Raw genomic sequence first — 22,186 nt, 5'->3', positions numbered from 1 at the left:
AATGGCCGGTCCTTCAGCATTTATGTTAACCCTTTCCTCTCTGGTGTATTGATTTAAAAAACAAGCTCAGAACATGGATCTTGAGTGTTTTAGCTGTCAAATGATATATAGTTTATGATAGTTGATTGAATATTGTTTTAAAACAAAGGTAATTAAAAGCACAGACACGCCTAAACACACCCTTCGGGCCGGTGCGGGTTAACAGGTTAACGCTGTTAATACATTATTACATTATGAAATTAATTGATTATAATAAGAATAATAGCAACAGCAGCAAACAACAATAATATATATATATATATATATGTGTGTGTGTGTGTGTGTAAATGAAAAGACAAACAGAACGAAATAATACTTAATAACACTATATTTAAAATAAAAATACACATGGTCAGTTACATCACATTAAACACATGCGTGTATTAATGTAACGATATTCACTAATAATGTCATAGCTGGATCTTTACAGTTTATAACTTTATAGTTCAGGCGATTGGCTTGAAAAATGTTATCCAAACCTAGGTGATATTGCTAATTTGTGCACAATAAGACAATCAAAAGTTATTTTCAAAGTTAATAACGGTCCCAATTTATATTAAGTGGCCTTAACTACTATGTATTTATATTTAAATTATTCATTTGATACAATACACTTATTGTGTACATACATGTTTTTACATTGTACTTATATTTAAAAAAAATATCTACATGTAATTACATCTGTAATTAATTTCTGTCATTTAATTACATTGTTGAACCGTTCCTTATACCTGAACCCACCCTTAAACCTACCCATGCCACCAAACCTGCCAATAAGAACGCAATAAGTACATTGTACATATATTTTTGATGTAAGTACATAGTAGTTAAGGCCACCTAATATAAAGTGGGACCGTGCATATTTTGCAAAGATTGCAAGGTGATTTCCAATGATTATTTTGCAAAATAGTGTGTGGACAAAAAGACAATAAAAAGGTTGAATGAATGCAATAAAAATACACAAATAAGACTGTTTTCTGTGGCATTGCTGTAGCTTTCTGTTCTAGCAAGGAATCTTGCCCACTATGTCAGCCTCCTACCTCAACCTCTGCTGAAAACCCCACTTATTGCTTGAACAGCTTGTTGCTAGGCTACACCAGAGAGGGTAAAAAAGACTGTTATCAGAGAGAACAGAAATCTCCTGAACAGTGAGAGTAGCACACCCAGGAAAATAAGATGGTAAACAGAGTATGTGCATCAGCTACAAAAGTTAACCACATAAAACACACAAGGTGTGACAAGACGCAAATGAGAGGATCTTCTGAGGAGGAACATAGACGCTTTGCTCTGCCATCATGAGCTGCTCTCTGCGCTAGACTAGACTAGACGTCTTTATTCCCGGGAACAATGTGACTTAATTCTCGTGCATTTATACCACGGGGTGCGGAATGCTGTTTCCAACACAAACAAGCATCTTGGCATTAGCAGAAACACATATTCGCAACAGGTCAGGACACCAATTGTACAGTCGGATTAAAGCATGGATGAGCATGCTTGACATTTTACAAACAAGGCATTTCCTGTCCATTTCGATAATGAAAGAGAGGACAGGAAGCATTGAGATGACTAACCCTTTTAACCGTTCCGCAACAACATAAAAGCCAGACCAAAAACGCTCCATGTCACATCTAGAGAACACAAAGATAAGAAGCACTACATTTAAAACCAATTTGTTTCATGAGACAAAGCCCCCTGGGTTCACCTTGCGTTCTCTCTCCATGACCGAAAACATTTTGTAGGATCAAAAACTGCTTTGGATTATTGGAAAGCGTACAGTGATTCAGTTATACATCACTGCCAGGCTGATATAACTGTACAAGGTTAACATTGGCCTTGTGACATGGTATTTAGAAATGCAGTGAACTGTACAAAAGCTCAATTATAGCTCTGCTACACAGTCAAGCCTGACCACGTTCTGTAGGCACGTCCAAATTATGCACATGCAAAAGAATAGCCCTAACCTTTAGATCTTCTACCGCTTGTTTTTGGTTTAACCTTTTCCATATGGAAAGTTGCAGATATATGTAAACAAACGACTCGATCGGTTCGCGAGGTGGCCGGGGGTGCAGAAAAGTGTCAATTTTGAGGTGTGATCCGGTGCGAGCCACAACATGATGGCTAATTAAATCATTAGAGGGTGTTTCACAAGACACAGGTGAAATAATTACACAGTATCACGAAAAGCCTTTATACTAAATCTAAAACATTTACACAAGCATCTGCCACTGCAAACTGAGAGCGAGGATAAAGGGCTTAATGAATTGAGAAAGCGCTTTCGTGGTATATTGTAAAACACAATAAAGCCCGTGAGCTATGCAAATGGTCCCCGTTCTGTGATTTGAGTGCGGAGCTGGCGCACCAAGGTGGAGTACAATGCCATCTGCGTCATGTAGAGAAAAGGCTCACCGTTCATTTCTCAGAAATCAAAAACAGCCATTTGGACGTCATTTAAATTCATGAAAAATGATTGCGGGTGGATTACGAGTGTCTGTTGGGAGCTGTGTGAGGACTCGAAAAGGTGAGAAGTCAAAAATGCCAACAAGGACTCGAGAAGGGCTCATGCAGGAGGAGTGGATGTGAGACGTGGCCTGGAATTACACGGAGAATGCTCTGATTAAAACTCCCAGAGGAGTGCCGTGGCGAACGGGTGGGTCATCGCGGGTGAACGGCGATAGGAATAAAGAATGTGACATACGGACGGACAGACAGACAGACAGACACATATACAGCAAATCCACATTAGTCTCATTCCTGCATCCCGTGCATGTCGCCGTTACGTGCTGTACTGTACTCAGCTGGCATGCAGAGAATGCCATGCTGTGCTGGCAGAAGAAGGAGGGAGAGGTACCAACCGTGAGCTGCGGCTTCAGTGCTGGGCGCAGCGTCTGAGCACACGAGGAGAGGAAGTGCGGTGTGGAGGAAGGAGGAGGGAAACAGGAGGAACAGCATGCATAAAAAGGAGAAATGGGGGAAAAAACAAATGGAACTGATAAGCAAGCATTTACACACAATTACAACAATGACCAACACTTTGAAACAAGCTCACAAGAGAATGACTAGAGGACAATATCAAATGTTCTGCACATCAAACAAACAGGGCATCATCACACACAGCTAAGACTATATCAGTGTCAAAAATAACTTGGTACAAAGAATCCCACAGATTCCAATCCACCTTCCTCAACAAAACCATTTCAATAGCTGAGACTGAGATTTCGATGGCTACTCTATTCAGTGCCTGATTAGAATTAGTAAATATTTTTTATCCTGAAAATGTGGTAATTATAGGGATAGTTCATCCAAAAAAATAACATTTATTCAACCTCATGCTATTTCAAACCTGTATGACTTTCTTTCTTATGTAAAACACACAAAAATATATTTAGAAAAATGTTTTTGTATATGAAATGAAAGCCAATGGGTTCAAAACTGCACTGGACCCCATAACGTATCATTGTATGGACAAAATAAAATACATAAAATGAGACATCCTTAAAAATAGAATCTTTCATGTTCCACAGAAGAACGTTATTTCCCTTATTTAATTATCATATTTTCCCCTTTAATTACAATGTTTTGTTATGTTCAAAATACATACCATTTCTAATCAATTACTGAAAAATGACAACAGAATTATATTACAAAAGCTAAAATTGGTCATATTCAAATTTAGCGTTATTTTGTGTTTTCAGTTAACAGCTTAGCTTGCTAGCTTAACTGATTATGAAGCTCTATTGCAAGATAATTTCTGGCATTGAGGAAGAGGAATATGATTCTGTGGTGGGATCTAAATTCAGCTCTTAAGAATCATAAAATGTCTAAACTGGGCATGCTTGAATCGCTGGTGTGTGCTGCTTTGTAAACGTAGATCATTTTCAAATGGTGCTGACAATCACTGCTGCACCCTCGATCAATATAGCGATAAATAATAACTAAAACATAAAATTACCTTTTCATATGCTTGCCTTTGCCAGAAGTAAACATTAAAATCACATGGACTTTTAAGCCAAATCACTACTATATGACAAATGAATATGATGTAGAATTGTATATGAATGCCAACTGAATGCCTTTGCAACGATTGTACGTAATTGGTCATTAAAATGCACCATAAGGCCTCTGCCTTTTTGAAATGTTGATATCTCAGCGTAAACCTGCATTACCGCTCCAGGTAATTCCTCTGATATAACAGAGGAATTCAAGACTGCCTTTCTGCTTTGAGTTGATGAAATGCCTTGACTGAAATATGGAAGTGAACGCATAACATGAGGAATGTGAGCCCTTATCCTGGTGCATCACCTTAGGGCAGAGAGTACTTCAAACACACCAGGAGAGCCGTGATGCAGAGGTGCTCGTTATGGGAAGAAACATTAGAGATGTCAATCACCGTTAGGGCAACACAAACTTTGCCCTTAAAGTATAACTTGGCGTTTCTCGGCTCGATTAGATAGGATCTAGTCCTAATCCACTTGCTGCTTTGATGATTCAAGTTCAGTTGAGTATTCCTCAATATTTATCAGAGATTGATGGAAAGAAGCGGTGCAGATGATGCGTAGAATACCAAGCATTTCCTGTGCAAAGGTAGATGAGTGAGGCACGCTCATTGGATCACAAGATGGAGATCAAGAGCGCTGGTTGCTTTTGGATGGAGAGCTTTTTGGATTAAAACATGAGTATGTCACTGAGCAGGAAAACACAGAAATGAATTACTGTATGAATGATTTTGATGAAACATTTTAGTTTTTAATTGTTTGCCATTTAGAAAGCTATTTTTATCCAATGCGACTTGCAGTGCACTTCTGACAGGGGTAGGTAAGATCCACCCCCCACCCCCCTGGTTTATGTTGCTAACTCAGACTAGATTTACAGAATGTCCAATAAACTGGAAAATTCTCAGATTTTTAGTGAAATGCACTCATAGAGTGATAAACATTTACTGAATATTATTCTTACAGAGGCTGGAATGACCTGTGTCATTGCAAATCATTTTTTTCTGCTGCCTGTCTTCAATATACAGTAAACTGTGAAGACTGCAAATCAGAATCAAAGCAAACGCTTCTCAAAAGATAAAAGCCTAATTTTAAAGTGATTATGAGTGATAAAATTATTATATTATAGGATATCATCATTTAGCATTTTCTAAATGTATTTAGTATTTAAAATGAATACACAAAATATATTAAATATCACTGAGATAAACTATTTGAAAATAATAAATTATTAAACTTGCAGCACTCTACTTACAGAACCTCCACTGAAAATGAATATTTATTATAATCATCATCATCATCATCATAATTATTTATCCATTTACTGTATCTTATTTCAGTCAGCTTAAAAGAGAAAAGCCTCGTTTGAAATTGATAACATTAGTGTACATGAACACACCTCGCCTTTCTAATTAAATTCCAATTCATGAATTCAAAAAAGATTTTTGAATTCTGAAATTTGCTGAATGTATTTTGAGGAGGTTTGTGAAAGGTTCACAGGCATCAGCCATGCTATAAAAGCTGTGTTCATATAGCCAAGAACTAGAGAGAGCAGAGAGCACGCTTTACTTGCAATCCCTGCTGTTAGGCCTTTAGGTAAAGAACCTTTAGACGGTCAGGAGACCTGTATCAACACACTGTGTTAGTGTTAGACTGCACTTTAGTCCTCAAAATAAAAAACTCTCTCCATCATTAAAGGCGTTCATCTGGCACAAAAGCACAGCAAGGCCTTTAACATAATCACTAAAGAAACTTCTCAGCATACCGCTGACATTAGGTCCTTCAAAAGGTGTTTCCACCATCAGAAAAAATGAACGACTTGAATAACACCACACTTACTGCTGCACAGCGAGCCTTTGTATAAGTCTTGAGCCACTGCGCCGTTGGGCGGAGACATTTGAAACATTATCATACATGAACTGTCAAGCACCTCTAAAAGTGGGCACCGAGTACTTGAGGCGAACAGTTCAAGCAGAGAGTCCTGAGATGAAGCATGAGCCTACGAATAAAACACAATCAAAATGAGCAATAATATCTTCAGGTTATTATTTGACATTAAGAGGAAAGTGGAGGGTTTCCATCACTCCTTGCATGCTGTGATTCCTATCAGGCAGATGGTTTGGAGCATGTTCTTGCTGAGAAGGGAGGAGACATGGAGGAAGCAGGAGGGACGTAAGGGAGCTGTCCTGGTTATTTACTACTATCCAGGGACAGAAAAAAAATATATGGGGGAACTGATCCAAAATGAGCATTGCAATCTTCAAGCTGTCCTCCAACTCTCAATCTTCAGAGGGCCTCTGGAAGCCTGCTAAGCCCATTACTGGTTCAGGCAGAAGTCCGTCAATAAGTCTGCTGATGAGCAACGGCTTCCCCCTTGTGCATGGCCCTTTGTTTCAGTGTGGGTCACCTGAGGCGGTGTCCTTGCTTACATCAGCAGCTGATATCAGCAGAGATGACAATAGGCACACAGCTTCGTGGCTAATTCCGACAGCTTTGTATGGCACAGGAGACGACAGTGAAACATGCGCCCGGTGCCCAGGGGAAGGGCACAACTGCTGAATCTCAGCAACACGCAGCTCTTCATTTAAAATGTGAAAAGATATACTAGAGTAACATATTGTGATGAATCTATTGTGCAAAAAGGGCTTCATTAAAGCCGTTTATAGAAACCCCCAAAACAGCCTTTAAGGACACAGAAAAGGTGTTTTTCTGAAAATAGTCAGCTATTAAACTAGTTATATTAAAACAAATTGAAATGCAAAATACATTTTAAAACATTATTAAAATTAAAAAAGCAAAACAATATTAATTTAACAGGGCCTACACTAAATTACAGAACAACCAGCATTTTGAAATATGTATATAACTATACATATATATTTATATATATTATCTACCATCCACATTATAGGATCAATAATGATTATATATAATAATTAAAATTATAAAATAATTTATACATATTACAACAAATATGTTAATATGTGAATGGCTAAAAACATCTCTTCCATCTACACTTGACCCTCTAACACTTGCACTCTCTATTCTATTTCTATTCTACTACTTGTTTTCTTTTTCTTTTTTTTTAAAAGAACCCTCTATCACTAGCATTCTCTATTCTTTTTCTATTCCATCTACTTGCTTTCTATTTATAAAAATTGACCCTCTAACACTAGTGTTCTCTATTCTTTTCCTATTTTTTCGACTTGTTTTATATTTATTTAAAAAATGATCCTCTAACTAACACTAGCGTTCTCTGTTCTTTTTCTATTCTATATATTTGTTTCTTTTTATTTATTATATATATATATATATATATAAAACCTTGCTATGTGTTCTGCGTTAGACTAACCGAGACTTGTCACAGCACTTACATATTATTGCTCTTTTGTTGATTTTGATTGTTTCTATTGTCCTCATTTGTAAGTCGCTTTGGATAAAAGCGTCTGCTAAATGATGAAATGTAAATGTAACTACCCCTTTAACGTTATATTATCAATCCCTAAAAACTTAGAAGAGAGACTGAAGGTGAGGTTTGCATCAATGTCTCATGTTCATGAATATAACATTGTTTACTTTGTCATCTGCTTTTCTTCAGCAATAACTGTCCAATGACACCCCTCATGATTTCTCAGCACACTGAATGCTCTGTATATTTACATTGTATATCCCATTTAACCAAATGAAGAAGGAATGTGTTCTAGGTATAATTTGCAGCTAAATACATTAGGCATCTGTTTGAGTATATGACTGACTGGGACAGTAATGAGCAAATGGATAAGGTTTATTTTTTCATTAAGAGTGTATTATTTATCTGTTTGTATTTAGGCAGCCTGTGATGTCAGGCAGGTTCAGGATTGGCTGGCTGAATATTCTCCGCAGTTCTACCATCCTATTTCCAGTTAGCCATCATAGAATGTAATCATAGCTCCCATAACAATATACCTCTACATAAAAAAGACTTATTGGGAGCATTTCTGTGTTTGCATGACGCTAAGTGCAATAAATTCTAGAGGATGGTCTCCCTGGGTTGTGTATCAAAGCACTGCAGTGGTTGTTTTCCCTGTGGTAATGCAATTGACCTTTAGTGAATTATCCTTTTCTCTGCCAGCGAGTCATCTCTCTTTGTCTGGCTTGTATTCTGCTGCGGGAATCAGACAGGGAGAGAAATGGACTTCTATCTTATGTGCAAGTGCTTTTGCTGGGCAATTCATTTGTTCAATTCCAAAATCAGTTTACCAGAAGGTGTTTATGCAATTTAAGCCCTGACAAAAGCACTTTTTTCTCCTCCCTCTCCCCTCCCCTCCCTCATTTTTATTTATTTATTTATTTTTTGTTACTTGCTAAAATGAATCGGATGCCGACTTCATTTATGCTCTTTTTTAATAAATTGCAAAAAATAAAAATCTTATTCACCAGTGTTTTATTAGCAAGGCCAAACATGTCATTAATGAGGTAAACATTGTTTTAGCTGTGCCTTTTGCAGTGTCCATTTATCTAGAATATTGCATTTGCTTTATAATGGTATGTAGGAAAACATTTAGATGTGTTAGAAAAAACACATTATTTTACAGTGGCAATGTTACTTGTTTTGGAAAGCTGCTTGTAATCAAATATTTTCATTATTAGTGTTTGCTGAGGCAATTATCACTAATACTACTGCTCACACCAATGCATTAAACTTAGGGGTTAAAATAAAACACAATAAAATGGGAGGGGAAAAAATCCCATATAGACTCAAATTGAAGAATGCGTCGAGTCAAATCTATCTTTTATCTAAAGTAACACTAAATAGTGTAACACAAACAATGTAAAATAAAGTGTTTCCAATAGTGCTGGGCGGTATACCGGTTCATACCGAATACCGGTGTTTATTTTTGTTATGATATGAATTTTTTAAATACTGCAATACCGGTGTATGTCGCTTAAACAACGTTCAGAACGCGACACTATTTGAAAGGGGTCCCTTTTCACTGTTTCACTGTGGTGAGGGAGCAGCTGTATGTGTTACTAAGCGTGAAAGTTCAGAAACTGAAGCTGTAGAACTAATAGAACGTGATGACACAGAAGAACTCATCAACAATATCCACATTGACCGCCACAAATATCCACCGCCCCCTGCCATCAGCTCCCCCGTCTTACACACACGAGCACGATTTTAGCACAAGATTTAGCAACTTTCAGACCCTTTTAACGGCTTTTTTCCATAGAATATTCATACTTCGTCTGTTAATATTACATGCACTTTTTTTTGTTTTGTCTGTTTGTTACTCAGACGCAGGCAGTGTGCTGCATGAGACAAAAATGTAATATAGCCAAAACAACCGCATATCCGCTCTTTAGTGTAGATGCATGTTGATTTTATCAGACGATGCTGTGATTATAAATGAGAGTGACTCCTGGTTAACGTATTAAAAGGGGTCGTGTTTAGTCACTATTTAGTGTGGTATTTTTTGACAATATTCACTCATCATGACAGTAAAATAGGGCATTCTAAGTCAATATACTGCAGTATTTCCTCTCAATCAGTAGAAAATATGGTTAACACCCGGTCATGCATGAAAAAAAAATACCGTCATGTACCGTGAAACCAGTATAATTTTGAAAAATACTGTGATATAAATTTTTGGTCATACCGCCCAGCACTAGTTTCCAATTAACTCTTTACATTCACATGAAATAGCTGGTGTCAATTTCTGTGCTTAACCTAAAAGAAAAAAGAGGAAGAGATAGATTATAAAACAAAAAGTGAGCAAGAGAGCTCTAAAATAGAGGATCCCATTCGCACAGAGCCTCTCAACACAGCTCAGAATTACAGATTTTGGGAAGTAATATAAAAAAAGGGCTTGGCTACAAAAATAAACACAATAGTCTGGGGAAAATGGGGACATGAGAGGACTAAACAACACCTTCAGAGTCTTCATTCAGTCTTCCCTTTTCACTGTGGCTCAAAGTCACAGATAGATAAATGGATAGAGATGGAGCAAATGACGGGAAGGGAGAAACGAGAGAGATGGAGGACAGATTGTGTTGTCAGCCAGAGAGAAAGAGGCAGAGGAAGAAATGCCTCATCTTTGATCAAATTTGCAAAAGCTTTGTGGGGAAAAAAAGAGATCTCAGAAATATCGATAAACATCCATTTCTGAGCTGTGTTTAGCAGAGAAAAAAGGCAATACAAATAGAAATTAATGACATCTGTCCCCATTGCGTACGGTGGCAAGCAAGGCCCCTCCATTTAGTAATTTATTTTTCAGTGTAAATGGCAATTTAGTCATCTCTAAATGTCACCTCCTGAAGCTGTGGAGCACTTTAGCCTTGCGTTAGGGCTTTAATAGATTTTTTAAAAAGTGCAGTATAGCCCTTCCATTTCTCTTATAGCCAGTTTATCAAAAATGTATTAAATTTCTAAGTGGCCTCCACCTCTGCGGACTGATAAATTCATGTGGTGTTCCTGAACTATACACATCCAGCCAAAGGATAAATGAAATCAGCAGAAGGAGGGAGCAGTGTGGCTGCTTAGGACCCACTCTTCCTATTGAAGTACATGGGCATAATAGGATGCGCTTTAAGGGGAAAGCGATAAAAATGCGGCCTGATATAGCAGAGCTATAGGTCTGCGTGGCCTGTGGAAAGCATATCCGCAGCTGAGGCTTTGCTGGAATCGTTTCGCACAAACAACGCAATATGTCTGTAATTGAATAATATTTTCCCTATCAGGGCCGTTTATCCGGAGCGATGTCTGCGGGTTGGACCTCTGGAGGATTTCAATGTGTGCAGCAGGCAGCGGTGTTAACGAGATTCATTCACCTCGTTAATGAAGAAAGAGGGTGTGTCTCATTAGTATGCGTCATTGCTTCTTTCATTAAACACAATCATGTAGCCTAATCACGGCCGATTCATTTCTCAGCCCTTTATAGATTCTCTCAAATCATCCGCACAAGTCAGTCCAAGATTTTGATTGCCCGCGGAACCGACGGCCGCTCCCACTCGGTTTCGCGAGTACACAACTAAACACGGAGACACATCTCTAGCAATCTGCATGGTTTTCACTGTAATATAAAGAATTGCCTTGAGGAAGGAGAAAAACTGAGAGTGAAACGATCTCAATCGGTTGCTTCAATATCACAATCATTACAGGCAGCAAATTACATCAGGGTCTCTTTTAGAGATTGAAACCAGCAGCAACATTGATTTAGCTTTCCATCATCTGGGGCCGTATTAGCTTTTGTGTGCTTTTTATGTTGAGTAGAGTGGATTAGAGTAGCTAATGAGCTTGCGGTGGTCAGTATCGCAGGGGCATTCGTTTTGTAGTTTGTAGTATTGTTCGGCAACAGAGCCAATTCTACAATCAGAGTTTGCTCAATTATAAAATAAGCAAGGTTCAAACTAACTCAGTGCAAAAAGAGCTGAAGTTAATTGTAGCAACCATGCCGTCGCCATATGCCCGGTTTTCTAAGTGTGGTCTGTGGCCTGGCCATATGCATAGATTTGTCCCCCAGTCACGCATCTGTCTTTTTTTAATCAATGCTGAAGCTATTTAGATGCTGGTAAATGCAGCACGAGTTCAACAGGTGATGTCCAATTATTTTAATGGTCACTAAGGGTTAATAGTGGGCACTGCGTCACAGCACGTAAACAAACTGACTGAATATTACCAAGTAGTAATCTGCTTGGTACACTACCCTTCAAGATTTTGAGGTTTAGGGTTTTTTCTCTTTTGAAAGAAATAACCACTTTTATTCAGCATGGATGCATTAAATTATTAAAAAGTGACATTAAAGACTTTCACATTGTTCTAAATGATTTCTTTTTAAAATAAAGCTGTTCTTTCTATTCATGAAAAAATAATCCTGGGAAAAAATTTGCATGGTTTTCGCTAAAATATTATGCAGCACAACAGTTTGCAACATTGATAATAATAAGAAATGTTTCTTGAGTACCAAATTAACATGTTAGAATGATTTCTGAAGGATCTGAAGAAACGTCTGCTGAAAATTTAGCTTTGCCATCACAGGTATAAATTACATTTTAAAATATATTAATATATCAAAAATATATATCAAACTTTTGAGTGGTAGTATATGTTAACATACTAATAATGTTGCAAGTACTATAAACATTAAAGCAATTTACATTTCAAAATTCACATTAAAGGGTTACTTCACCCAAATTCTTTATTGGACTTCTTTTGGACTGTTGAACAGAAACACCCGCCCAGTGCTATTATAAAGCTTGGATGTGCCAGGACATTTTTTAATACAACTCCGATTGGATTTGTCTGAAAGAAGAAAGTCATATACACCTAGGATGCCTTGAGGGTAGGGCTGTGTGATTAATCATACTCGCTCCTCTCTGCCCCACGCGACGCGAATCCCGCGTCACAGACGAGCTGTTCATGCTTGACGCACTCTCGTAATGCTCGTTATACTCGCACCCGGCTCCCAAAAAAAATCGCAATTTGATATTTTCCCCCAAATCGCACAGCCCTACTTGAGGGTGAGTAAATCATGGGCTAATTTTCATTTTTTGGTGAACTAACTCTTTAACATTTTGTAGCAATAAAGCAAACTAAAGCAAAACTGACTTATTCTTTTGCTCATTTGCTGTATATGTGCAAATGTACACAACTGGACTTTTCTAGCATAAATAACCCTGAAAATTAGTGTGGCACTGTTCTTTTTTTTTTACAAAGTCAGCTCACACAGCAAATCAATGCATACTGCTCCACATTTGTGCCCTTCTTCAAAAATCTGGAACATTTTCTGACTATTTACATACATTTCATACTCACAACATTCCTATGGTTTAAAATAAACTCTCTGAGGCCTAGTATTTTAGGTTCACCTACAACCTATCCAACTGGCCGCAACCTGCATTAGATCCGAAATTTGTGATTATTAGAGAATGATGGACTATGCGTACAGTATTTTAATTACATCATGACATTCAGGAGCCAATTAACTAGTGTAGCATACTGATAAAAGACACATTAAGTCGCTCTGGATAAACAAAAACAAAAAAAATGATAATACGCTATTGCATACCAGATTGTAGTATAAAATGAATAGCATGGACAGGGATTTGATATAATGAAACAAACAAAACATGATTTTTGTATCATTATACATGTGCAGTCGGATGTGGTTGGCTCGGTAAATGAGAAATCCAAACATGTACACGCTTGATCCCGGTTCCTCTTGGCCACAAAGACTCTGCTGTCATTGTCAGCCCACAGGAAACATAAAGGGGGTTCTGTAATCCCCGCACCAGACAGGCCTGGATACAGCGCCAGATCCTGATAAGATTACACCGCTAAAGGAGCGAACCGGGCTAAAATTTGAGAGAACTGTGAAGGGAGCCAGCTCTGACATGTGGCACCGACAGCGCTGCGAGCTCGGCCCAGCCCTGGCCTGGTCTCATATGGGACATGGTCCTCTCATAATCAGCGAGAGAATCTTATCAGGCCTGGCTAGCTGCTGGCGGTCTATCCGTCTCTCTCTCTCTTTCGCTCTGCTCTCATCCACACGCACACACAAACACAGTCAGGTTGTGCAGGTGGATGGAGGTCATACCATACCTTGTATGATGTCTGGAGGGGAGGTTGTGGCGGAGATGGTGGTGGTGGTGGTTGTGGGTTTAGGGGTTGTGGTAAGGGCATCTAGATGGAAAAACACAACAAAAAAAACATGACATACGGGGAAAAATCAGGAAAAACGAAACCAAACATGATCAAATCAACAACAATGAGAGACAGATTCGTGTTGTGTAATATGTGTAGCTTTACTCAACAGATGGTAAATTAGTCTATAAACTGTAGGTGAATTATCAAGCGTAACTACTGTACAAAATGAAATATTACTCTCTGGTGAAGAAGTCATTACGAATGGTAACTGTGGGAAAAGTACTGCAAATACTTTTTTTTGTGTGTGTGTGTAAACATTTACTGCTAATTTAGTGTTTGGGAAATAGACTAAAATAGCATTTAACAACAATTAAAAGAAATCCAACCAAAATGAAATGATGACATGAGGGAATGATTAGAAATGAAGGAAAACATAAAATGCAGATGGTTATGCATTTAAAATGTCCATGCTAACAAATGACCATAGCCATGACACACAGAAGGGGTCCTGGCATACATTCTCCTGTTTGGTTTTTGCATTTTCACACTTCATTAGCTGCTTTCCCTCCCTACTATCTACTAATGTTGCTTCTGATTTAGCAATTTGTAGTGTGGAGTGCTGGACGCAATACTGATAGACCCCAGAGCCAGTGGCAGCGGTCGTGACAGGCTTAGCGTGTTTGATGTCGGCGAGTTAACTCAGCGGGTGTGTTAGCCAGTCCGGTGCGTGGGGTGATCAGGATTTTTCATGGAGAGACAAACAGGCAAACATTAATGAAATGAGGAATGGGAAAAGGAGGGCGCGCGGGCATGGGAGCGAGCAATGTTTCTCGGGGAGATAACAGGCGTGAAAAGCGGCGCGGCCCGCGCCACTGTTTGCCCAGCGCGTACAGACAGATACCACTGTGTTAACATCTGTGGTGGGGGAAATTGGTCGGCTGTCTCCCCTCCCTACTTTGTTGTCTGCGCTCCATCAAAAGAGCTCGGTGGGAGCCCTGAAACGCTTCCACTCTCTAATGATAAACATCCAGCAGGATGAAGCGGAGGCAGAGAGGAACTCTGCCTCCATCTCCTCTGCTGATACATGGGATCACTCAGAAAATGGCAGCCACGTATTGCGTGCCATGCACTAGAGGGCTTTTAACACCACACTAAACACTTGTTAAGGACACTTTCAGTCCTTAACAGTATACATGTACATAATTATAATATAGTTATAATGCAGTCTCCATCTGTCTGTCTGAATATACACAACACAATATGCAATGTAATACAAAAATATATAATATATTTTAAGGCATGTTGCACATCGGATTAACGTGTTCACATGACATTTTAAAAAGACAAATTATTGTTTAAGACTGAAATTCGAATTGGAAGTGGAAGTGTATGGAAACATATTTATCAGTGAAACATATGTCTACCCTGGGCTAAAGATAAAATAAATGTGATAGTTTCACTTCATGAGAATTAAAAATAATAATAATTATAATAAAATAATATTTAGTTTGTTAATATACATGACAGATGATGACAGATGTCAGAATTTTAACATAACTATGATATTATGGCCAACTGTCACTTTAGTTATGAAAAAAAAAATCACTGGATTACAAAAAACACTTTAAAATGCATAAACATTATTTAATTGAAGTGACTTTTCAACTAATCAATGTGTTTTTTTGTAAAAAGAGGTTAATGCAATTTAAATAATGTGAATGCTGGTCCCAATTAGACTTTAAATGCATTATTTTTGACAGCTAAAATAATTAGTAATACTAAAAAAAAGAAAAGAAAAACAGTATTCATTTATTAATTTGAGTATTAAAGCAATGGTATATTTACGTTGACATTATTATGCTATTTTTTACCCTTACTACTGTAACACTTTTAATAGCACTATTATAATTTGGACATACACTACTGTACCATTCAAAAGTTTGAGATCTGTAAGATTTGGTCACACTTTATTTTAAGGTTCAATGCTCGCTATTAACGAACCAGTAACTATGACTTTTGCCTCAATAAACTCTTAATTTGCTGCTTATTAATAGTTAGTAAGGTCGTTGTTGAGTTTAGGTATGGGATAGGATTAGGGATGTAGAATATGGTCATGCACAATATGTGCTTTACAAGTACTAATACACAGCCAATATGTTAATAATAGGCATGCTAATAAGCAATTAGTTAACAGTGAGAATCAATCCCTATACTAAAGTGTTACCAATTTGGTGAGTCTCTTATACTCACCAAGGCTAAATTTATTTGATCAAAAATACAGTAAAACAGTACTATTGTGAAATATTATTACAATTTTAAAATACGTTTTCCATTTCACTATATTTTAAAATGTAATTCATACCTGCGATGAAAAAGCTGAATTTTCAGCAGCCATAACTCCAGTCTTCAGTGTCACATGACCCTTCAGAAATCATTCTAATATGTTTACTTGGTGCTCAAGAATCATTTCTTATTATTATCAATGTTGAAGACAGTTGATTCCACAATACATTTTTAAGGATTCTTTGACTGTCACTCCTGAACAATTTAAATGCATCCTTGCTGAATAAATGTATTAACTTCATTAAAAAAATAAAAATAAAACATCCTACTAACCCCAAAATATTGAATGTTAGTATATTTTTATTATACCAAAAATGGCAGATAGTTACATAGAAAAAAACAAACAAACAGAAACATTACTAAACTATCAAAACTGATTAAACAACAAGCAAGCACAATTCTTCTTCATAATAATACAAAACTACAGTATTCACTTCTGCACTCTGTCCATCTCTTTAAGCAGATGTGATTGCTTTACTGCACTTTCTGATGGAAAAGGTACTTTCAAAGATTTGTATGTTTGGCATGCCAATAAAAAACCGTAATGGATCACAGGTTGTCAGAGGTAAGTTGTTACCCGTCTCAAAATACACTGATTCACACGGCAATTGCAACTAGGTGAAAATTTCTCTCCCAGACACCTTCCAGAAGGGCACAGCCGTGTGGATTTCTCATGCTTGTGATGAAGTATACCAGCAAACAGACCGAGTGAACCTGCTAAACTGTGTAGGATTTAAACACAAGCATGCATCTGTCTGAAAGCACAGGGCTAAAATGTTTAATATTTTTGACATGCTCAGTCATCCTTAATATCCTATGGCAAAAAGGGAAAAGGAAACAGCTGACCAAGGAAACTCAGCAAGCAGTCAAGCATGGCAAATACAGGCTAACGAAGAGCTATAGAGCTCACTTTACAAGCAGCAGCACATTTGATCAATAGCCACTATAGACTACATTTGCATTAAATAATGCGTGCTGAGCCTGAAAAGCTTAATGCAGTATGAACTAGCAGATACATATATGTTTTAATAAAGAAAGACGGAGAAACCGAAACCCCACTTAACGCACGTTCGCTTTAACTCAGCGGAGGGCCAACTTTATTGGCGCCACTCCGTTATGAACTGTGAATGCCCAACAGATGTTTGAGATCACCGGTGTCAATAGCTCATTAAAAACTTGGCAGGCCGATTGGATCTATAACTAACCGCATTTAGAAACAGCCCATTTTTGTACATTTTTTTGTAGCTATCTTTTTAAAAGGCGAACCGATGCCTCCGAGTATCAGGGCTTATTGACTTTCACAGTGCATACCTGCCATGTCATCCCAGCGTGTGTTTATCACGGCACATTATGAATCATAGCAACAGGCCGGGGCGCGCGTGTGTGTAGCAGGCTCATTAAACCCGGGCCACTGCAAAATACTGCCGGTTACACCGATTCCCCAGACACGCAAAGGCTAACGCTAGGATGAGAACTCATATTTTACTCTCTCCCTCGCTGAGCCACTTGCTAAAACGGCGCATCTCCCAAATGAGATGCGGACCAACGCATGAGTGGCTCGCAGAGGCAAGGAAGGAGAGCGAGGTACGTACGAGGAGCTGACTAGATGAGTACTTTAATCGGCATGGCATTTCCCGGCATGTCCTGGGACTCCTAACGGATAACAGTCATTCAGGAACGACACGGAGAGGGAAAAACACACGTGAGTAATAGTGTGATTAGCAATGGGTGCTCAGGGCTGTTGATTTGCCCATCAGCAACCTTTTGTCATCAGGCAGCTTTATGTGTTTGTTCAAGGAGATTTTCGCTTGCTGTAGCAAAACTAGCAAGAGCAGGGGAGGGAGCTTAACCCAAATATTGCAATGTGTAGGATTCTTTGGGGCTAGGCGGCAGTTTTAGGCTTTGCTCCTTTTGGAACGCAAGTATAAACACACACACACACACACACACAAACAAACAAATAAATAAAACATTGGGATACCGTATAAAAACAAAAAAAACCAAAAAAAAAACGCTGGATGTAAACACCAAGATGAGCATAAATTCTAAAAGTAAGTTGGATAAATTTCTTATCCAGTAAGAAAACATGCGCACAATACAATGGAAACACTTTTACTGAATAAATACCTTAATGCGCATCAAAAAAGACATGTGATTTTGCAATGGGACAGCATAAAACCAGACCAACCAACGGACCCATCTCATTGCACAGCATCTGAAATGCTAGTTTTGTCATTCTAAAATGCTTGAGCAAAGCCTTGTCAAAGTGCTTTGTTATAATGAACTCCCAGAAATGCATTCCCAATCAGCAGGCTCTGAAAATAATATAACCTGACCGTATTTCATCTGCGCACTCTGAAGCTCATAATTTATAGTTTACAAAAATTATTATACAGTGCCTTCCCCTACTGCAGCAAATACAATTTTTCTTCAAGATATTTAGCAAAAGTTAATCAGGAAGTGATGATTTTGTTCTCTTCAACTCGCTGGATGGAAACAGTGCTTTACTCGCAAATGTTTTATGCGATATTCATAGCTAGTGGTACTCTAACTAAACAACGTGTATCACTGGATTTCCTCTAGGTGGTACACATAGCAAAAATAACCAAAAACCACAAAAATTTTTTAATTATATATAAAAAATAAAATTACATACATAAATAAATACATATAAAAGTTATCAAAATAATAAAATATAAAAATTTGCTCAGTATTTTTACTTCAGAACTATGGGATGTCAAATTCAAGTCAATTATTCCGTGAGGAAAAAAAAAAAAAAAGGTTATACAATTAAAAGAGATGCTATTCTAAATGCATAAGAAAATAAAATAAAATCAGAAGGAATATTGTTGTAAGTAGATGTTAGTTTGATTTTCTGATTTGAAGAGAGGTGGTACTCCTGAAAATTTTAAGAACCACTGCACTAGAAAATAACCTGTTAGGATCTGCACGCTATTACCAGAGGTGGTAAACATATGCAGAAGCATATGCAGGGAAATTCCCTCCAACTGTTTAATAAGGACATTATATCAATAAATGGTAGAAGTGGCACATTTGCCTTGCTATAGTGTAAATTCAATTAGAGTGCATTCCTCCTCCATAGATTGCACATTCCTCCTCTCTGTAGAATCAATGAGCAAGAGAGGTGAGTGAACAGCATAAAATAACAATAAGTACCTGCAAATCTGACACTGGCAGCAGCACTGAAGCGATCGACTCCAATGAAAGGCTAATGAAGGGAGGGCTTAGGAGACGGCCCTTGTTAATGACTCTGGCAGACGGGATAAAATGGGTGTGGATGAGAGACTCCTCTGCCTTAGAGCTATGAGACATGAGAGTGCTTAAAAACAGCACCCATCCAATCTGCCATCTGAACCATGTTATGAGAATTATGAAATGTTTCTCAATAATTACAAAGCAACTCCACAGTATGAGAACTTTTACAAAACTGCAACTAGCGCCTATTCTACAGAACAGAGAATAATGCATCTGTGTGAATAAATGAATTTATTTAAATTACATAACTTAATTTAATGTTGACTATGACCAACTGTACAAATGTATTACGTAGTAAATATTATGTTGTATTATTATAAGTTTATTATGTAGTAAATATAGCTACAGTATATTCACGTTTTAATGTGTTTTTTATCTATCTATCTAAAATAATGGTATGCACAGTACACACTGTTTGCTAATCGCATAGTTACTTCATTCACAAAGTTTAGATAAATTATACAAAGTTATGAAGTTTTTAAATTTTACATCAACAACTGTCATATAATTCAGTAAGCAAATGTGCAGCTTAGATACGAAAGCCTGCACGTCATTTGCAATGCATTCTTTCATCTTCAGACATCCAGTAGGAAGGTTTTACATTGCCAACTCTAATACGGCACATTTGCATGTCTGAATTCACAGATGACTAGATTTTTGAACGGCGGGCTGCCGAGGTCGTGTTTGACAGCAGCCAAATTTATCAGAGCAATCTGACTTTTAAATGTGTGTGTCACCAATACGATGAATTGTAAGGGAAACACTGATGGGGCGAATTGAATAAAAGTGAGCGAGCTATAAGAACGGAGGGGAAGTATGTAGAGAAGTGATTTACGGCTCCATTATTATAGCACAGGGATGGGATTGGACCCACCATGACAGCAGTGTAGATTGTTTTTTCTTTTTCTTTCCCTACATATGTTGAGCTCGCTGGACCGAGACTGGATCTTCTCGAGTTACATGCACTGCTAGGAAGACTGCTGTTCCTCCAGCTGTTCTTTCTCAGTACAGACATGTGATTTTGCAATGGGACAGCATAAAACCAGACCAACCAACGGACCCATCTCATTGCACAGCATCTGAAATGCTAGTTTTGTCATTCTAAAATGCTTGAGCAAAGCCTTGTCAAAGTGCTTTGTTATAATGAACTCCCAGAAATGCATTCCCAATCAGCAGGCTCTGAAAATAATATAACCTGACCGTATTTCATCTGCGCACTCTGAAGCTCATAATTTATAGTTTACAAAAATTATTATACAGTGCCTTCCCCTACTGCAGCAAATACAATTTTTCTTCAAGATATTTAGCAAAAGTTAATCAGGAAGTGATGATTTTGTTCTCTTCAACTCGCTGGATGGAAACAGTGCTTTACTCGCAAATGTTTTATGCGATATTCATAGCTAGTGGTACTCTAACTAAACAACGTGTATCACTGGATTTCCTCTAGGTGGTACACATAGCAAAAATAACCAAAAACCACAAAAATTTTTTAATTATATATAAAAAATAAAATTACATACATAAATAAATACATATAAAAGTTATCAAAATAATAAAATATAAAAATTTGCTCAGTATTTTTACTTCAGAACTATGGGATGTCAAATTCAAGTCAATTATTCCGGGAGGAAAAAAAAAAAAAAAGGTTATACAATTAAAAGAGATGCTATTCTAAATGCATAAGAAAATAAAATAAAATCAGAAGGAATATTGTTGTAAGTAGATGTTAGTTTGATTTTCTGATTTGAAGAGAGGTGGTACTCCTGAAAATTTTAAGAACCACTGCACTAGAAAATAACCTGTTAGGATCTGCACGCTATTACCAGAGGTGGTAAACATATGCAGAAGCATATGCAGGGAAATTCCCTCCAACTGTTTAATAAGGACATTATATCAATAAATGGTAGAAGTGGCACATTTGCCTTGCTATAGTGTAAATTCAATTAGAGTGCATTCCTCCTCCATAGATTGCACATTCCTCCTCTCTGTAGAATCAATGAGCAAGAGAGGTGAGTGAACAGCATAAACAAACAATAAGTACCTGCAAATCTGACACTGGCAGCAGCACTGAAGCGATCGACTCCAATGAAAGGCTAATGAAGGGAGGGCTTAGGAGACGGCCCTTGTTAATGACTCTGGCAGACGGGATAAAATGGGTGTGGATGGGAGAGACTCCTCTGCCTTTGAGCTATGAGACATGAAAGCACTTAAAACAGCACCCATCCAATCTGCCAGCTGAAACATGTTATGAGAGATTTATGAAATGTTTCTCAATAAGTACAAAGCAACTCTACAGTATGATAACTCCTACAAAAATGCAACAAGTGCCTATTCTGTAGAACACGGAGTTACAGTACACAGAGAGTAATGCATCTGTGTGAATGAATGAATTTATTTAAATTACTTCATTGAATTTAATGTTGACTCGACCAACTGTGTACATGTATTATGTAATAAACATTATGTTGTATTATCATTATTATTAGTGTATTACGTAGTAAATATAACTAAAGGATATTCACATTTTAATGCACACAAATTTGGAATCGACTAAATAATAATAATAATAATAATTATTATTATTTATGAACTAAATAAATTAAATAAAAATAAATATCAAATTGTGTATTTAGAAATATAGCCACAGTATATTCATGTTTTCATGCAAACTAACTTGGAATTCAACTGAATAACAAACATCATTGTTGTTGTTTTTGTTATTAATTAAATAAACAAATAAATATTCTTATTTTTATTATATACAGGTTACTTATAAATATATTTATTATGTTCATCATATTGAAGTTTTTTAAACCAAAAATGAAGAATCTGAAATCCACTCTATCAATGCAACTATTCAAATAAACAAAAATAAATATCACATTTTGTGTTACTATATATATATATATATATATAT

At 37.3% G+C, this 22,186-nt stretch overlaps 1 protein-coding gene across 6 annotated transcripts in view; it reads right to left on the bottom strand.

Moving 5' to 3' along the window:
- LOC107756106 (cell adhesion molecule 1-like) overlaps positions 1-22,186 on the bottom strand; it is a 328,363-nt gene that overhangs the window by 18,483 nt on the left and 287,694 nt on the right. For 3 of the 6 annotated variants that reach the window (XM_016573093.1, XM_016573095.1, XM_016573091.1), the window contains 2 exons: positions 13,606-13,686; positions 2,892-2,924 (listed from right to left, as the gene is read on the bottom strand). The exons of 1 other annotated variant lie outside the window; for it this stretch is intronic. In XM_016573093.1, the coding sequence (XP_016428579.1) occupies positions 2,892-2,924; positions 13,606-13,686 (114 nt within the window). The remainder of the gene's footprint in view (positions 1-2,891; positions 2,925-13,605; positions 13,687-22,186) is intronic. 2 more of the 6 variants (XM_016573096.1, XM_016573094.1) reach the window with 1 other exon arrangement.

This window comes from Sinocyclocheilus rhinocerous, unplaced genomic scaffold (assembly GCF_001515625.1).
Source record: "Sinocyclocheilus rhinocerous isolate Xijiao unplaced genomic scaffold, SAMN03320098_v1.1 scaffold682, whole genome shotgun sequence".
In the NCBI taxonomy this organism is placed as follows: Eukaryota; Metazoa; Chordata; class Actinopteri; order Cypriniformes; family Cyprinidae; genus Sinocyclocheilus; species Sinocyclocheilus rhinocerous.
Note: the sequence above shows the minus strand (reverse complement) of the source record. Positions and strands in the feature narration are given on the sequence as shown.